Source organism: Furipterus horrens, unplaced genomic scaffold (genome assembly GCF_987537825.1).
Source record: "Furipterus horrens unplaced genomic scaffold, mFurHor1.1.pri manual_scaffold_13, whole genome shotgun sequence".
NCBI lineage: Eukaryota > Metazoa > Chordata > Mammalia > Chiroptera > Furipteridae > Furipterus > Furipterus horrens.
In genome coordinates, this window is record NW_028327183.1 from 7291522 (window position 1) to 7308609 (window position 17088).

Here is a 17088-nt window from a genome sequence, read left to right on the forward strand (position 1 = left end):
GGTGTAGCCTGGGGGCCTCAACGACATGAACCTCTCCGCCTCCCCATCCTGCCTGCCTGTGAGGTCAGAGTGCCACAAAGAGCCAGGCAGTTCCTCCAGCCCCGCGGCATCGTTCCGCGCTGTCTCCTTTATGTGCAGAACATCGCGGACATGTGGACCATGGTGAAACAGATGACAGACGTGCTGTTAGCACCCGCCACAGACACCCTGAAGAGCCGCGGCAGCGTGGAAGTGCGCATGGAGCTGGTCAGGCAGGCCCTGGGGTACCTGGAGCAGAGGTGAGGCCGCTCGTTTCTCCCGTGGCCGGCGGTCCCCAGGCTCAGGGCTCTGTAGCTGGTACGATTCGACCAAGGCCGAGCGAGTCAGAGAGACGTCTTTCTGTTTTCAGAAGCACTTTTCTGCCAGGACTAGCCCTGCAAGGGTGTGAAATCACGGGGTGGGGGCTCTGTTAGGCCTTTCTTCTCTCTCTGCACTCTCTGCCCTCAGTACAGAGAGCTCATGATTATCAGGCCTTAAGTCAAGGTCCCTCCCGTTCGCTAATGTGGTTCAGCCATTACTCTTGAGGCTCTTTTGTTTCCTGTCTGCATTTCTGTTTCCACACCCGCGATCTTGCCACCTTTGAGCCGCAATCCTGCCACCTTTGAGCCATAGGAAAGCCCCTTGATCCTTTACCTTCCTCTGGCTCTGTTCCCTTAATCCCCATGAGTCTGGATCCTTCCTGGTGGCGGATGCTGGGATTTGTGCCTGGGTTCCTCTGCCCCCACACACTAATTGGACTTGGTTGCTGGGGGGAGGGGGGGGGTGGCTGTGCCCTGTGCCCTAACTATCGTCTCCTCCGTCAGCAGGGCTGGGGCCATTCGTCCCTCCCTGTGGACTCTCCTTTGCCTCTGAATTGGCCCGCAGGGTTGTCATGAGTGGGCCACAGACCCTCTTTATTTCAGAGGCTCAGGAAGACACTTGCTGAACTCGGCTCTTGGCCCCTGGGCCTGTGCAGCTGCCCGTGGCCTGGCAGTGTCACCCTTTACCAACAGAACAGTCCTTCGTTAGGAACTCACGAAATGCCCTGTGTGCACTAAAGTAATTCAGATGTGGTACAGCGCAGAATAGATTTGTATACCAAATACTGGATTAATTGTACAATAGCCACCTGAGGGTGACACCATCAGACATTAAACTCACCAGCCTCCCCTCTCTTGTTAAGTAAAACCTGGAACTCCCTCCGACATCGGCACAGAAGAGTTCATAAAATATTTCATCAGGCTTTCGCTAAATTTTTCTAACGTAAGCTTTGAGTGTATTGATCTTGAGACATGAAGAAGTTAATGGTTTGGTGGTGTTTATTTGCTACAGTTTGCAAAATAGGAGTCAGAATACTTTACCATGTAGGGTTTTTTTTAGTGGGTATATGTGTGTGATTGCTCATGGCTGCTTTTTTCCTAAACCCAATTCTTAATGTTGGTGCCTGACTGGGTGAGGTGCCTGGAACTTGCCAGTTGATTCAGTTCCCAGGCCGCAGTCCTTGGTTTTATATCGGATAAGCAACCCCATTTAAAAAAATATTCTTTTTATTTATTCTTTAGAATTATCTTGTCCCATTGATTCCTTTAGCAGCACTTGAAGCCACTTGGGAGTTTCCTGTCCTCCGTTACTGTGACCTTACGTCCTTTCTCACTCCGGTGGCATGGCTCCTTGCTGGCATCCTTTTTAAGGATTCACCCTTACCTTTTGATAAAAGGGATATTTTAGAGTAATTATGCTCACTTTTAAAGTATTTTTGCTGATGCCAATCCACTGACAGGGGAGGGTGGGGATGAAGAAGATGGGCAAAGGGGGGTCAAGAAGTACCAGCTTCCAATTACAAGGCCAGCCAGTCCTGGGGTGGGGCCTAGAGCGCAGCGCAGCGACCGGGGTCAGCATGCTGACCGTACGTCGGAAGGTTGCTGAGAGCGCAGGCTCGCACAGGTTCTCACCCCAGGACGAGGGTTCTGACTGCGCGGTGGTGGGTGTTAACTAGGCTTGCTGCAGGGACCGTTTCACAGTCTATACAAGTGTTAAGTCGTTATGTACCTGAAAGTAGTACCATATTGTGTGTCATTTATGCCTCAACTAAAAAAAAGACATTTCATGTGGGCTATATTTTCGATGCTAACAGTTATTAATGTTGAATTTCTCAATGTCGTCATGGCATTGAGGTTAGGTAGGAGAATGTCTTAGTGTTTAGGAGATACATGGTGAAGTATTTATCGATGAAGCAGTCCCTACTTCTTACTTTTCTAATAACGTTTTTAAATACTTCAGAAAACAAGTGTGTGTATATACGTGTATGTTTGTGTATATGCGTGTGTATATATAGAATGAGAGAAAACATGCGCACGGATGTTCACAATGTGTGAATCTAGGTAAAGGGGGTAGAGCATTCATTGGACTGTTCTTTTAAATTCCTGTAGGGTGAAATTTTTCCAAAGAAAAAACCCACTAGAGCATTAGACTATGAGCTGGAGCACTTATTATTCTGCACATTAGCCCTAATGCATTTGACGTCCATGGTTATATTCCTCCAGGGGTTCTCTTGAGTACCTGCAGTGATGAGAAAGCTTTACAGTGGCCCGCTGCCCGCTGAATAAAGAATGCAGTTTCTTCATTAACTATGCCCTGTTTCCGCCTCGGCGTCAGGCGCAGTCGTGGTCCAGGTCCTGCCCCACAGAGCGCACGGTCTGTACCGTGGCTATGGACGTAGGTCTGCGTGAGATGTGTTTTTAACTGCCCTCATTTCTGCTTCTACGCTTTCCCAGTTACAAGGATTACACCCTCGTGACTGTCTTCGGAAATCTGAATCAGGCCCAGCTGGGAGGGGTGCCGGGGACCTACCAGCTGGTGCGAAGTTTCCTGAACATTAAACTTCCCGCCCCTTTGCCTGGACTTCAGGTACTGGCCGTTGTCTCTGTGTGGTCATTTGTACCTCCAGAGGCAGAGGTGTCGGTTACAGTGAGGTTCTGTGTGGAAACTGCTGTGTGGAGCAGAGACCGGGGGGAGAGGAGAGGAGCTGGGAGGCCTTGGAGGCTGGCTGATGGTGGCGCTGTCAGCTCAGTGTGGGCGGGGGCGGGGTGCTCAGCTCAGTGGGGACTGGAGGGGATTTCCTTGGTCCTGCACCTGTTTTGAAAGTAGAACCAGTAGGACTTGTCGAAGCACTTGATGTGGGTTTGAGAGGCAGAGTCAGGGGTGACTCCTAAGATTATCAGCTCCGACAGCTTGAAGAACAAGGTTCTTAGGAAGTGGCCTCTCCCCTCGGCTCACCGTCCACTCGGGGCAATTACCTGACACTCACTATCACACCGTGTGCAAAGTGCTACCAAGAGTGCTGGGATACATAGCAGGCAGGTTCCTGAAGGAGGCAAGCTTCGTGCTTGTGCCCGAAGAGCAGGGGCCGACCAGCCTGAGGGCTTGGAAAGCAGTGTTCCACAGACGGGCACGGTGTTAACGGATGCATGGAGACAGGAAAGGGTATTGGCTGTGCGCTCGGGCCTGGCAGGCTTGCAGCCAGCTGGTGAAGGCCTTGAGTGCCAGGCTAAGCACTTTGGATGTAAACATCTCAAAGGGTTTTTTGTTGTTTTTGTTTTGTTTTGTTTTTAAGATTTTATCTATGTTCAGAGAGAGAAGAAGGGAAGGAGAAAGAGAGGGAGAAAAACATCAATTGGTTGCCTTTTGCGTGCCTCCATCTGGGGACCTGGCCCACAACCCAGGCCTGTGCCCTGACTGGGAATTGAACTGGCGACCTTTTAGTTCTCAGGCCCACGCTCAGTCCACTAGCCACACCGGCCAGGGGGGTTAAATAAGAAGTGGCACAGTCAGATCTGGCTTTTAGGAAGAATTCTGCCAGGGGTGGGTGGAGGAACCAGAAAGGAGGCCTGTGGCCTGCTTCTCTGGGGCTGCACAGAAGCAGAGAGAGGAATCGCCACAGCCCTGCTGCACAGATGGGGGACGAGGCCAGGCTCAGGACAGATAAGCTCTAGTGCTGGGCAGGTGGGAACAGAGCTGCCTTCTCAGATCCCCAGCACCCAGCACAGTGTCTGAAACAGAGGTTCTCAGTAAGTGCTTGAATAAAAACGCCAGTATCCATTTGGCTAATCAATGGTAGTTAACTTTTTATAAACTCAAGAATGATAATGATGGTCTCTTATTGGTCAGTGAACGTCTTTAGCCTTCACCTTTGCGGGGCTTGCAGGAGTGGCTGTCCGAGTTATCACAGAGCATGTTGCGTGATTCCTGCAGGCTACTGGGGTTCCATGGACAACTGCTGGTTGGCTCTGAATTGGGTGGGGTACACATTGATTGGAAGAAAAACTTCAAAGCCACACTGCCACTTGCCAGCTTACGTTGAACAAACACTCAATGACCCAGTGCCTCAGTTTTCTCATTTGTAAAACGGAGGAGAAGGCCATGAGTGGTCCCTGCCTTTTGCAGTCATGGTGGTATTAAGTGACCTAATACAAGAGAGGACTTAGCTGAGGGTCGGTATATCAGAAAGCCATTGGTGGGCTTCCGTTTGTGTGTTTACCTGAGTATCCTTCCTTTTTTAGGACGGAGAGGTGGAAGGCCATCCTGTGTGGGCATTGATTTATTACTGCATGCGCTGCGGAGACCTGCTCGCCGCTTCACAGGTGGTTAACTTAGCCCAGCATCAGCTGGGAGAGTTTAAAACCTGGTTCCAGGAGTACATGAGCAGCAAGGACAGAAGGTACAGTGACCGAGATGGCGCGTCCAGAAGCATTGCGCGCTCTTCCCTGTACGTAGCTCAAAAGAAGTTTCTACTCGGGAAAAAAGGAAGTTCAGAAAGCGAGTAGAAGTCTCTTGAGAACAGCAGTGAGAAACCTTAGAAGAGCCCCATTCTGGCACTCCCGCGTTTGGGGAATTTTCTGTTCCTATGCCAGAGAGGCGGTGATGGGAGCGTGATTTGACTGATTCTGTAAATCTCAGGCACATCAGCGTGCTTATCACAGGAAGCTTTGTTGTCTGACACTTTTCTTACGAACACTGAGTGCTTTCTGGTTGGCCCAGTAGGCTGTGACCCACTCTGTAGCTCAGAGGCTAGAATTAGAAGGTAGTTGAAATATACATACATTACATAGAAGCATTGATAGTGGGCACCCAGTCACAGCTGTGGAAGGTAGGAAGGGACAATTTGTTTGGCAGTGTTACTAATGCTGTGTCCAGCGATTATCTTAAGCCATATACCCATGTTTTGTTTGTATCAGAGTAAAGTAGGGTTAATGTCCTTGAGTTTCCCCCGTAGGAAGATCCTGAGGCAAGGATTTGTATGCAGGTGTTTATTTGGGACATGATTCCACCTGGATAAGGGAGTGGGGAACCAGAAGGAGGCTGAGGCAGACCTGCCCTGTGGCCTCTGCTAGAGGTCTGGCAGACAGCCCCTGGTGCTGGTTGGTGCCATCATATTAAAGTAATGGTACCTGGTGGGTGTGGGCAGGACTGTGTCTGTTACCCTCGGTGGAGGAAGACACTCTAACTCTGTTACCTGAATGGGACCAGGTGCCTTCAGGTGCTTTTGAGCATCTTGAGTGAGTCTAGTTTCTGTCTGTTCCTTATGCCTTCAGGTTGTCCCCAGCTACAGAGAACAAGCTCCGGCTGCATTACCGCAGGGCCCTCAGGAACAACACAGACCCCTACAAGCGGGCCGTGTACTGTATCATTGGCAGATGTGACGTCACTGACAACCAGAGCGAAGTGGCTGACAAAACCGAGGATTACCTGTGGCTGAAGGCAGGCACTGCTTTCCTCGCCCGTGTGGGGCTTTGGCCCCTTCCCTCGCTCGCGTCCTGCCCCCAGACTACCTGCTTAATTTATGGGGTTCAGTGGGCAACCGGGCTGGTGGGTTTCCCGTCCCCTGGCCCATTATTTACTGTGTGACCCCCGGCCAGCAGCCACCCGTTAGCCCGGCTCAGGACGCACTTGGTACCAATGCCCGTGTTTCTCTGGGGGGTCTAGTTGAACCAGGTGTGTTTCGATGACGACAGCACCAGCTCCCCACAAGACAGGCTCACGCTCTCACAGTTCCAGAAGCAGTTGTTGGAAGACTACGGTAAGGTGTCCTGAGCACAACCCCCTTCCCTCTCCTTCGCCCGAGGTCACTGCCTGCCTTTCCTCTGGGAAAACCCTGCACCTCTGGGCTCTGTCTCTCCTTCAGACCCTGTGGACCTTCAGAGCAGCACCACACAAAACGATTTCAAACCTGGGTGGGGGCCAGGTGGCCTCAATAATGTGTGTGATGTGTGGTGACATACAGTGAACTAGCATCTGTGAACTGCTCTGACCGACGCTTGCTCAGGGAGAAACAGAGAGAGCACTTGCCTGTTCCTTCCTCGTCGATCTCACAGAGACTGTATCTGAGTCCAAACGAGGGAGAAATAGCCCCCCCCGCGTACTGTTTCAGAACTCTGGGGGGATTCCAACCACGCAGCGGTCAGGGTTGTTGAACTCGGGTATCTGCGATCTCAGTGCACTGAAGCACCTTCAAGATCTTCAGTCCTCTCCTTATTGAGTGACTTTATCAGAATAAAGGAGATCAGTAGTCCCTTTCACATTCCATTCTAAGGTCCTGAACTCTGTTTCTCTCCCTCCTACTGTAAGCAGTTTGGGCTTTACAGCGTGACCCCTACTTGCCAGTCGTGTCGTAAGGTCTAGAGAGGGTGCGGAGCCAGGGAGGGCTCCCGGGGCCTGCATCCCCCTCAGCCGGCCCTTCACGCAACAGGGCTGCCCGGGGCCGGGCTGCCAGTGGCTGACTCCCCCTGAGCGGGCGCTGTCCCCTCCCACAGGTGAGTCCCACTTCACGGTGAACCAGCAGCCCTTCCTGTACTTCCAAGTGCTATTCCTGACGGCGCAGTTTGAGGCGGCCATTGCCTTTCTCTTCCGCATGGAGCGGCTGCGCTGCCATGCTGTCCACGTGGCCCTGGTGCTCTTTGAGCTGAAGCTGCTTTTGAAATCCTCCGGACAGAGTGCTCAGCTCCGTGAGTATCTGTCGGCGATAGCATAACCGTAACACGCCCCCCATCAGTGTGCACATCCCTGCAGCCAACGAGGGTTCGGGCGGATGGTACCAACCAGCATGGCAGCGCCTTGCAAGGCACTCACTTTGTGGCCGGTCGGTGAGGTGCCTGGAGAAGGACGCAGGAGCGGCAGTGCCCGCAGCATGAGTCTGGTACCCGTGGCGGCCGTAATCAGAAGCCCAGCCAGTCACCTCCTGTGCAGAGCTGCGTGGGCGGTGGAGTCAGGCAGGAAGGGAAGGTAAATGTGGGGGCAGCTTCCGTAAACGCGGGTGCAGCGCACACTCAGAGCACGTCCCGTGGTGGTCAGCTGTCCCCGTCTTCTCACTCGGAGGCCAGCACGCTAGCAGTGGCCTTCAGAGGGCCGTTCGTTACCTCCACTCCGTGCTCGGACGGAAGTAGAGGACAGGGTGGCGAGGGGTTGGCCCGAGCCGGCTGACATGGGCTGGGCCGCAGCACTAGGTGCCCTGGGTCTTCAGGCTCAGCCCCCACAGCTCCTGGCTGCCTGGGTCAGAGAGGCCATGCAGTTACGACCGGCTCTGCCCCCCACGTGCAGTCAGCCATGAGCCCGGCGACCCCCCCTGCATGCGGCGGCTGAACTTCGTGCGGCTCCTCATGCTCTACACCCGGAAGTTCGAGTCCACGGACCCAAGGGAGGCCCTCCAGTACTTCTACTTCCTCAGGTAGAACTGGCCTTTGACCCTTTGCCTCGCTGGTTTTGACCTCAAGTCCGCACCAGAAACACGTTGCCTTTGTCCCCTCCCTACAGGGACGAGAAAGACAGTCAAGGAGAAAACATGTTTCTGCGCTGCGTGAGCGAGCTTGTGATCGAGAGTCGCGAGGTGCGTCGGTTTCCTTCCCCCACCCCCGCTTGTCAGGGGCACGTTCTCGGGCTGAGGGGTGCTGTGGTGGGTAGGGCCTGGGGGCGCTTAGGGTTGCCTTTGGTTTCTGACAACGACTCGCTGTTCCCTGGTTAGTGTAAGACTTCCCTCACCTCCCCTTCTTCCTCCTCCTCTTCTGTCCCCGAAGAGCTGTGGACTGTGTGTACGTCCTGTGCGGTAAATTCAGTCTAAACTGTTTTTGTCTCCACAGTTCGACATGATCCTTGGGAAGCTGGAGAGTGATGGGAGTAGAAAGGTGGGTAAACACACCCCTGGATGTGTGTTCCTTTGCAAGTGGGGATTTATAATTGTCCAAAGATTACAGTTCAATTTCAGAATGCAAGATACTGAAGATGCAAATAGGAATGAAGTTGCTTAGTTTAAAAACCAAAGAATGAATATTACAGGCCCCAAGTGCTGACCTTGATTTTACACATTTCTGTTTCTCCTTAAAATGTGTAAACTCATGATTAGGTAGCTTTTTTATTATGTTCAAAGTCCTTCCCTTTTCACGCCTGCCGTTTTTTGAGCTAAGAAAGCTCCGTGTTTGTCATTCTGGGCTCAGAAAATAGGCAAGAAAAGAAGCTGATTACTGCACCTCCTCTCCTAGGCGGGAAAGTGAGAAACAGGCCTGGCCCCTCTCGGGGCAGTTTTTGAGGGCTCAGAGTTTCCCACTGACCCCCGATACGCAGCTGCTCCCCTGACCCTCCACAAGCCCCTGAGGCCTGTCGTGCCCACCGGCGGCTGGGGAGAGGGGGCAGAGGCCCTGGCGTTGGAAACCAGTCTGAGCCACGCGAGCTCACTCCCTGTGGCCCTCACTTTCCTCACTTGTAAACATGGTGGCTTGGAGCCGTGACCTCAGAATGAGCTCATGCTGCTCACACCGCCCAGCCCAGAAGCAAGACCGGCGACTGTGCTGATGAGACCATGGCCACGTCTGCTGGGCAGTGACCGTTGCCAGGCACTGTGCTGAACGCACTGCGGGCATTTTTTATCTAATTACCACAGGAACTCAGCAAGGCCAGAATCAGTATTATCTGTGTTTTCCAGGTGAGGAAATGGAGGCGGAAGTTAATTATTTTTCTCAAGATCACACAGCTAGTAGGAAGGGGAGCTGGAATTTGAACCCAGTTTTTCTTGACCCCAGAGCCCCTGCTCCTCACTGATCCGCTGCCTCTAGGGGGCAGGTGCAGGTCCCCTGACTTGGTCCCATGCTGATGGAGAATCAGAGTGGCCAGTCAGACGTCACGTGATCCGCCCTAGCTCCTCTGTGGTTCCCAAGGCCTCTGTCGTACTCTGCTGACCATTTGGTTGCCTTTGAGTGATGATGGTGATTTTTTTAAAAAAGAATATTCTGACACTACTTGTCATGTATATTTTGAGCACTGAGTTCCTTTTGCCATCTGTCTTAGAAAGCAAATCCAGAATCTCTCAGATGTTTTTTCTGAGATTTTTTATGTTTCCCCCTCTGGTGCCTGCTCATCCGCAAAGTTAGTCATTGATTTCACCTACCCTCTGGGCCATTCTGGAAAACCAGAAAGCTCGGAGTCTCATTGGCGGCTCCTCTGTGCTGCCGGCTCCCTCTTCACTGTTCACTGTCGTTTCCTCGGCCCCTTTCATATGATTATGTTTAAAAAGGCCTCATGTTTGTAAGAAAGCCAGAGCCTCGCTGATGAAATACATGCATCGCCCAGGGCAGGCATTTTCAGTTAAAGTCGTTTTCACATCCCATTGCTTCTCCACCTCTGAAATAACAGCCTGTGCTCCCGTCTCTCCCTCCCTCCCATCATTTGTCTTGTCAGCCTGGAGTCATAGATAAGTTTACCAGTGACACAAAGCCCATTATCAACAAAGTTGCTTCCGTGGCTGAAAATAAAGGACTGTTCGAGGAAGCAGCAAAGCTTTACGACCTTGCCAAGGTAAAGTGTGCCCTTCTTCCTTCTGCCCTGAATCCATCTGCCTCCTTCCGGGGCTGCCGCAGCCGGCCGCTCCCCGACAGGGCCCTGCCCCGGTGTGCCGGCAGTCAGCGGGCCGGCTGGTGGAATTCCCATCTGCAGATTCATTTCCGCCCGTGAACGTTTCTGGCCAAACGTGACTGGTGTGTTGTCAGTGTGTCCTATGCGCGTTGAGCTCTCGCACTGAGCAGCAGAATAAGCGTCCATCACATTCTGATGGCGACGCTGCTGGTGAAATGCCATGGTGCCCACCCTCCAGGCAGCCGCGGGCACGCCAGCAGGGCAGAGCGTGACAGAAGGGGTGGAGCTGAGGCGCTCCGAGGGCTGGAGTGCTGGTTTCTGCGTGGGGACGTCCGGGGACTGCTGAGGACTGTGCAGCCTGCGAGTGGTTCAGGCTCTCCTTCCGTCACCTGGGAAGCGTGAACAAAGAGCGGATAATCATTCACTTCTTAAGATTTAAAATGTTTTGATTGAGGTCTAATGAAGATGGAGAGAAACGTACAGATAGGAAGTGTACAGCTTGAAGGGTGTCCGTAGGAGTAACTGCCCCCAGATCAAGACACAGGACATTGCCGTCCATCACTCCAGAAAGCCCTCTCTTGCGTGCGTTTGTTTAGTTTTTCCTTTTACTGATTATTTGATTCTTCCTTAATTTACAACGTCTAACAGAATGCTGACAAGGTGCTGGAGCTGATGAACAAACTCCTCAGCCCAGTCGTCCCGCAGATCAGCGTCCCGCAGTCCAACAAGGAGCGGCTGAAGAACATGGCCCTCTCCATCGCGGAACGGTAAGGCGGGTGCCGGGGCCTGCCCTGGGGACTAAGCGTCCCACCGCAACCTCAGCATCCTAGCGTCCCGTTGCCCCGCAGCATAACCCGCGCACGGTACCAGCAGGTGTAACCTTTTTTCCCAAAAAGGAGGGCAGGAAAGGATAGTAGCTCAGCATTTTGTCCTGTACATTAGGTTTAATTGCAGGCACTGCTGTCATCCCCATACTGTTATCACCCACCTCAAAGGGCGTTTGGGAGCAAGCCAGTGAGGGCTGGATGGGGAGTTCTTAGAGGGGTGGGAGCCCGTGTTTCAGAACCCCCCACCCCCCGCCTCCTGCGAGTTACCGGAGTTACCGGACTTGAACCCGTGCAGCTCCCAGGCGGGGGCCACAGGCATTGCTTTTGTGCCCTTTACAGATGCTCCCAGTAGTGACCCAGGAAACCGAGTGGGCGGTGCTTTCCTGGGCAGCGCAGAGGAACATTCTTTGGTAGATGAGACGTTCCCGCAGAGCAAACAGTCCCCATCAGGGACTCCCCTCCTGCCAGGGTATTTGGATGCTGAGGTGGCGGCTGAGGCTAGAGAACTATACTTCGTGCAGACTATTTGCAGGAGGATTCATGTTGAGTCCAAAGCGCAGCCATTTCAAAAAGAAACACTCTTTTTCACTCTTTCATTCACTTCCTGTAGCGAATTCAGAGGTTTTGACATTTTTCAGATGCTGTCCTGAAGTTCCAGATTGCACAGAAATCCATCATGTGCCCCTGCCCCCTTCCCTCTCCTGTCTTCCAGGTATAGGGCTCAGGGAATCAGCGCCATTAAATGTGTGGACTCCACGTTCTATCTCCTGTTGGACTTGATCACCTTTTTTGATGAATATCACAGTGGCCATATCGACAGAGCCTTCGATGTGAGTGTCGGGAGGGGTATTTGAGGTGCAGATTCACGTGTACCCTTGACAAATTCAGAGCAGCTCATGGGAGTCACTCAAAGCGAGGGCAGTGGCACCAGTATGCCTGTTATGTGGAGAAGGACAAGTACGGCCCCAGGAACTTAAAGGGGTTTCTGTGTCGCTCTCTTTTCCTTTCACCCCCGCCTCCCCTCATTCCTCTCTCCTTTGGTCTGAAAGCCGAACGGTTTCTCGGAGAAATCTGAAATCTCCGAGTTGTGAAATGGCCTCAGAAGATGAGGAATGCGGTTAGTCAGCAGGCTGGAGTCCAAGCCGCTGTGTGTCTGGAGGGGGTGGGGGTTCTGCTCAGAGGCCCGTCATGAGCGTGTCAGCTGCTGACTCTGCTGAAGCAGATGAAACGCCTGAGATGCCTGTAGCATACGGGCTGGTGGGGTTTTCTTTTCAACAGATCATTGATCGTTTGAAGCTGGTGCCCCTGAATCAGGAAAGTGTGGAAGAGCGAGTGGCCGCCTTCAGGAATTTCAGCGATGAAGTGAGTCCGTCTCTTCCTGCGCTGCAGAACTCATTATCCCCACTTCCAGCGAAAGCTCCTGTTCTCACGTAGCTGTTAACTTGGGGAGTCTTCGTGCAGTGGCCGCCCAGACCGAGTTCTCTGAGATGAGCTCAGTCCCCTGTATGTGGGGCTGGTTTTTCCATGAGCATATGTGTTCTCTTCAGACTATCGTCTGAATTTCTGACTCAGGAGACAGTCACTTTAGTGATCAGACATGTTCTTGGGAGAAACAGGTCTCTGGTTGATCCTGTGAGGTCTGGTTTAATTCTTTATCATCCACTTGTTCTAGAAGGTGTCTTAGTGCTAACTGTGGTCTTCTTTAAGCAGTTCCAGTCAGTGAATAAAACATGTATCACCATTCACTTCCTCCCTTCCCCTCTCTGACCTGTTTTGTCTTGAGAAGGAGGTGCAGTGGCCATGGACCAGCTTTCAGCCTTGAGCCCCAGAGCCACTGTCTGCAGAGTTTCTAGCACGTTGCCGCCATGTAGTCTAAGCGCCCTCAGCTTGTCTGCACCCTGGAATTGCTAGGAGAGCTTTAAAGAAGTCTCCAAGCCCAGGCCCGGCACCCAGAAGCTCTGGTTTCTGCCATCTGGGCTGCGGCCCCGATTGTCCTGGTCATTCCACGTGTAGCTGGGCAGGAGCCTTCTCTAGAGCTGTAGGCACACAGGGCCAGCGGATGTGTCACTGGTGTTTCAGCCTAAAACTACTGCTCAGGAGCCGTGCCTTTCATGAAGCATGTTTCTGTTGTAGAGGAGAAGGCAGGCCGGCCTCTGCACACGTGGGAGCGGGTGCCTGCTGCGGTCCAGCCCGCACAGTTCGGGCCCCGCCCCTCCCCGAGCCTCCCCTCGTACCTGCTGCCCTTCCGCCCCAGCCACGTGCTCCTTTGCTGTTTCCTGGCTTCTCTGGATACGTCGTGCATGGTGTCACGGGTGAAGGGGTGCTCAAGCACCCCCCTACGGACGCTCCCAAGGGCCCTGCGAGTGCTGGGCGGGTCCAGGGGAGAGTCTGCTGGGTCTGAGACAGGACCGTCCCACCTTCTGACATTCAGGTCCGCGTTCTTGGCGATCCCTCTGCCGGCCATTGCGAGCCTGCGCACTGGCCGCAGGTGGGCAGCCTGCTTCTGCTCGCCCCCTGCCAAGGAGGAACGGCAACGACGAGGCAGCAGGAGGGCGACCCCCGAACCTGCACCGCCAGGGCTTTGCTCTCACGCTTGACGTTTCAGTGCCGTCTGCTACTTCTTGTGACTGTGTGGCTCCCCCACCTGGCAGCTGTGGGCGTCCGGTGTGACCAGGTCTGCCTGGAGCCCCCGCGCCTGCCGTTGGCCCCAGGCCGGCTCTCCCTAACCTCCTGTGTTTCTCTCCGTGCAGATCAGGCACAACCTCTCAGAAGTGCTGCTCGCCACCATGAATATCCTGTTCACACAGTTTAAGAGGCTCAAGGGGACGAGTCCCTCCTCCGCATCCAGGCCCCAGCGCGTCATCGAGGACCGCGACTCTGTAAGACCCCAGCGTGGGCCAGAGCCCGCGCCCAGAGCGCCTTTCTGGTTTGCCATCGGCTGCCCCTCGTGAGACCGGCGCTTGTGCCCCGGCTGCTCTCCTGCTGCGCTTGGCGGCCGGGCAGACCTGGGCCGGGAGCTCCCAGCAGAAAGCACTCGTGACTGGGATTGCTGTTCTGCTCAGAACAAAACAAAACGAAGGAAGATGGCCAAGTCTGCCAGGATCACCTTTTAAAAAAGCCAGACAGCGTGCTAGTCTGTGGGGCTTCCACAGGAATTTACTGCTCGTTTTAAAATATAAGGTTATTTTGTGAGTCTCAGCTCAGTCCTTTCATCAAACCGTACTTACTTCTGGTCAGCACGTTAATTTGATGCAGACCCTTGTTTCTGCTCTCACTGGAGCCTCCCAGGGACCCCGAAGGCAGTCACTGTTACCCCCATTTCACAGTAGGGAGAGCTGAGGCCTGCAGGCAGGAGCACCTTGCTTTTGTGGGCCCCTCTGGGGGCAGGGAAGGAGCCATGTCTGGAAGCCATGTCTGTCTGACAGCAGGCCACTGCCCTTCCTACTGCCCGTGGGGCCTCAGCATTAGCGGGTCAGGCAGAGTCCAGGCCCACGGGACCCCGGGACTCCCACAGCGAGTGCCGTCCAGTTGGCTTGAGGAAAGGACAGAGGTGTGGGACCCAGTCACACCATTAAGACTGTTCATGTTTTAAAGTTACTTTTAACTTCTCCACTTAATGTTCGATGAGACTCAGTGTGGCTTGTAGCAGCCATCCCTGATTTTGGTCAGGCAACTAGATCTTTGAGAATCCTGTCTTCCCCCTCCAAGGATGTTGTGGGCTCTGCCTGCTGTGACCCCCCCACTGGCGCTGTCAGTGGCAGACCTGCCCAGTGAGCCATGGTGGACATTCTCACCTTTAGCTGCGTAGGTCGCAGCCTCGGGGGTGGCGCGCTGACGTGGTGGGCCCGTCCGTGTGTGCCCCAGGGGCAGCTGCTGGGATCGGCAACATTGGGAGACCCACCAGGTAGGCCCGCTGTGCCGGGGCCTGGGCAGCAGCCTCTGTTTATGGTGGCGGGGACCCAGGCTGTGCTGCTGGGCGGACAGTGCAGGTGGCGGGCGTTTCTGGTCCTCTGGGCTCTGCTCACAGGTCAGCAAGGCCTCGTCCACAGAGACGCTCCTCGTCCTCGTCTGCTGCGAGCTGTTTGGAGACCAGCTGAACTCACGTTCTGTGCTTTCGTCTCTCTCTTCTAGCGCTTAGTTTTTGCATGTCATGAGTCAAGCCATGTTCTTAGGAGAGGTGGAGAAGGGCAGGGCCAGGGAGGGGCTTACAGTACAAATGACCTGCCCAGAGGTGGCCCCCGGGTTAACATGCAGGGCTGCCAGCGAGGCGGGATAGGGCCTTTTGCCCGAACGCCCCCAGGGCCCGTTTAAAGTAGCTTCAGGTCAGCCTGAGGGCCTGGGCACTTGTGTGCACTTGGGAAGAAAACTCAATGGGTGCTCTCGTTGGGAAGTAAAAATTTCTTTTGATATGGACATTAGTTAGGACGCATACTTGCCAATTTATTTTACATATTAGTTAGAAAGCACTTGCCTTTGTTTTCTTCTTGAGTGGCCCTTGAGGAGCCTAGCAAGTGACCCTTGAGTTCTGCCTGAAAGTCTAGTTAGGTTCAAAACGATGTTTGTAGACTCTGCCTTGGTCTTTCAGACAGGGTTTCCCTTCTGACAGGTATAACCCACGTATCTCAGTTTGGGGCCGCATGGCGCTGTTCTCCAAAGGTTCTATACTTCTTAATCAGTTCATCACTTAGAAATCGGAATGAAGGTTGTCTTTTTAATGCTTTTATAAATACCCGAGTTAAACCCTTTCTCCCTCCTGGAATAATCCAGGAATCCCATAACATTGTTGCCTGGAAACAAGGGCCAAGGACTTAGGAAGGAAGGAAACCGGAAGAAGCAGGAGAGGAGGGAGGGAGAGAGAGAGCTGGCCTGGGGCTGCCCTTGGTTACAGCCGTTGTCTCTGGGGTTGCAGATCTCCTGGGAAGCAGGTGGACAGAAGCCAGCCAGGGGGGCCAGGCTTGGGCTCGAGGAGCCGGCCGTCTGAAGCACAGGGCGCGGTCAGGAGCTGGTCGCATGCCAGGGAGGGCTTTGGAGCTGGGGACCCATGGATGGCCTTGGCCAGCCCTGCACCAGGCTGGGGGAACATGGCTGCTGTCTGCCCTCAGCCATCTGCCCCTGGCCCTGAGGGGTCCCGGCACAGGGCCCCCAGCTTGGAAGGTAACTGGCCCTCTTCTCTTCCCCTTTCTCTCAGCAACTCCGAAGCCAAGCCCGAGCCCTGATCACCTTTGCTGGGATGATCCCCTACCGGACGTCCGGGGACACCAACGCAAGGCTGGTGCAGATGGAGGTCCTCATGAATTAAGTGCGGTGCTCTGAGGGGCTCCAGGGTGGCACGCTGTCCGCACCACGGGCGCATGGGCTGCTGGGTGGCGTTTCTGGTTCTGGTTCTGTTGTGTTGTGTTGTGTTTCGTTTTTTGTATTATGTATTTTCGTCAACGCCAATAAATTTCTTTGATTTGTATTTCTTTACCCATTTTTTATTTTCCTTTTTTTTCCTTTGAAATTTTGTTTAAATTTTTATTTGTGTGGGAGGAAATGCCTTCAACAGTGCTTGAGCCAGATGACGGGCTTATATAGGTGTCTGTGATTTGGTTAAAGTTGACCCTAAATGATTAAAAATTCACCCAACATGAGCAAGGAAATGAAGGTTTCTGCAATTACTTTTATTTAGATAACTGTCCTGTAGCAGGGTCAGTGTTTGTCACATTGTTATTTGAATGTGAAAGCCAGCCTTGGCCTTGGGTGAGCTGAGATCGGTGTGTGAATTTTGACTGTCAAGCACTTCATGTCCCCTCTCTTCTCTCCAGTGTGCCTTGGGGTCCTGGTGGTACCATTTGCTTGGATTCCAGGATTGCTTTGTTTGCTGTTCTCTTGCAGGCCCATTGGAGAGGAAAATATAGGCTTAGAAAAAGATGTCATAGGTGTCCCAGCTGGGGCTTGGGGAAGGATGGCCTTCACCGCCTCTCCCCCTGTCGCTGCCCAGTGAAGGGGGTCACTTGGCCCTGTGCGCTCCCCTCTCAAGAGGACTTCGAAGCGCGCATTCCCTCTCCTGGCGGTCAGTGCCTCTGTTTGATCAGTGAGCTGAGAGGCTGGGCAAGTTTGCGAGTCACATTCTGAGTGGCATCACTGGGCATCGGCAGTGGGCGTACATACAAGGTCCTGGAGCAGAGGTGGTCTCATCATCAGCTCACTCTTGCCACCAGTCCCGCAGGCTGGGACTGAACTGGAGAGGAAGGGAGAACAGGGGCTTGTTCCTGAAAGGGCTGCTGGGGGCTGCGGCCAGCTCTGCTGGTTTGGGGGACTGTACCAGGTTCCCCAGTGTCTCCAGAGGTGCTCTTTGCTCCTAGGGAGG

General features: G+C 53.6%; 1 protein-coding gene across 1 annotated transcript in view; it reads left to right on the forward strand.

Annotated features, from left to right (window-relative positions):
* The window catches only part of NUP93 (nucleoporin 93), a 75340-nt gene extending 59143 nt beyond the window's left edge, over window positions 1-16197 (forward strand). Inside the window, exons 7-21 of the mRNA XM_090259537.1 lie at window positions 139-278; window positions 2793-2925; window positions 4578-4735; window positions 5610-5775; window positions 6001-6094; window positions 6828-7019; window positions 7612-7738; window positions 7825-7897; window positions 8148-8192; window positions 9739-9855; window positions 10561-10679; window positions 11452-11569; window positions 12018-12101; window positions 13490-13618; window positions 15928-16197. Coding sequence (XP_090115663.1) covers window positions 139-278; window positions 2793-2925; window positions 4578-4735; window positions 5610-5775; window positions 6001-6094; window positions 6828-7019; window positions 7612-7738; window positions 7825-7897; window positions 8148-8192; window positions 9739-9855; window positions 10561-10679; window positions 11452-11569; window positions 12018-12101; window positions 13490-13618; window positions 15928-16038 — 1806 coding nt within the window. The 3' untranslated portion in view covers window positions 16039-16197. The remainder of the gene's footprint in view (window positions 1-138; window positions 279-2792; window positions 2926-4577; window positions 4736-5609; window positions 5776-6000; window positions 6095-6827; window positions 7020-7611; window positions 7739-7824; window positions 7898-8147; window positions 8193-9738; window positions 9856-10560; window positions 10680-11451; window positions 11570-12017; window positions 12102-13489; window positions 13619-15927) is intronic.
* Window positions 16198-17088: the final 891 nt, after the last annotated feature.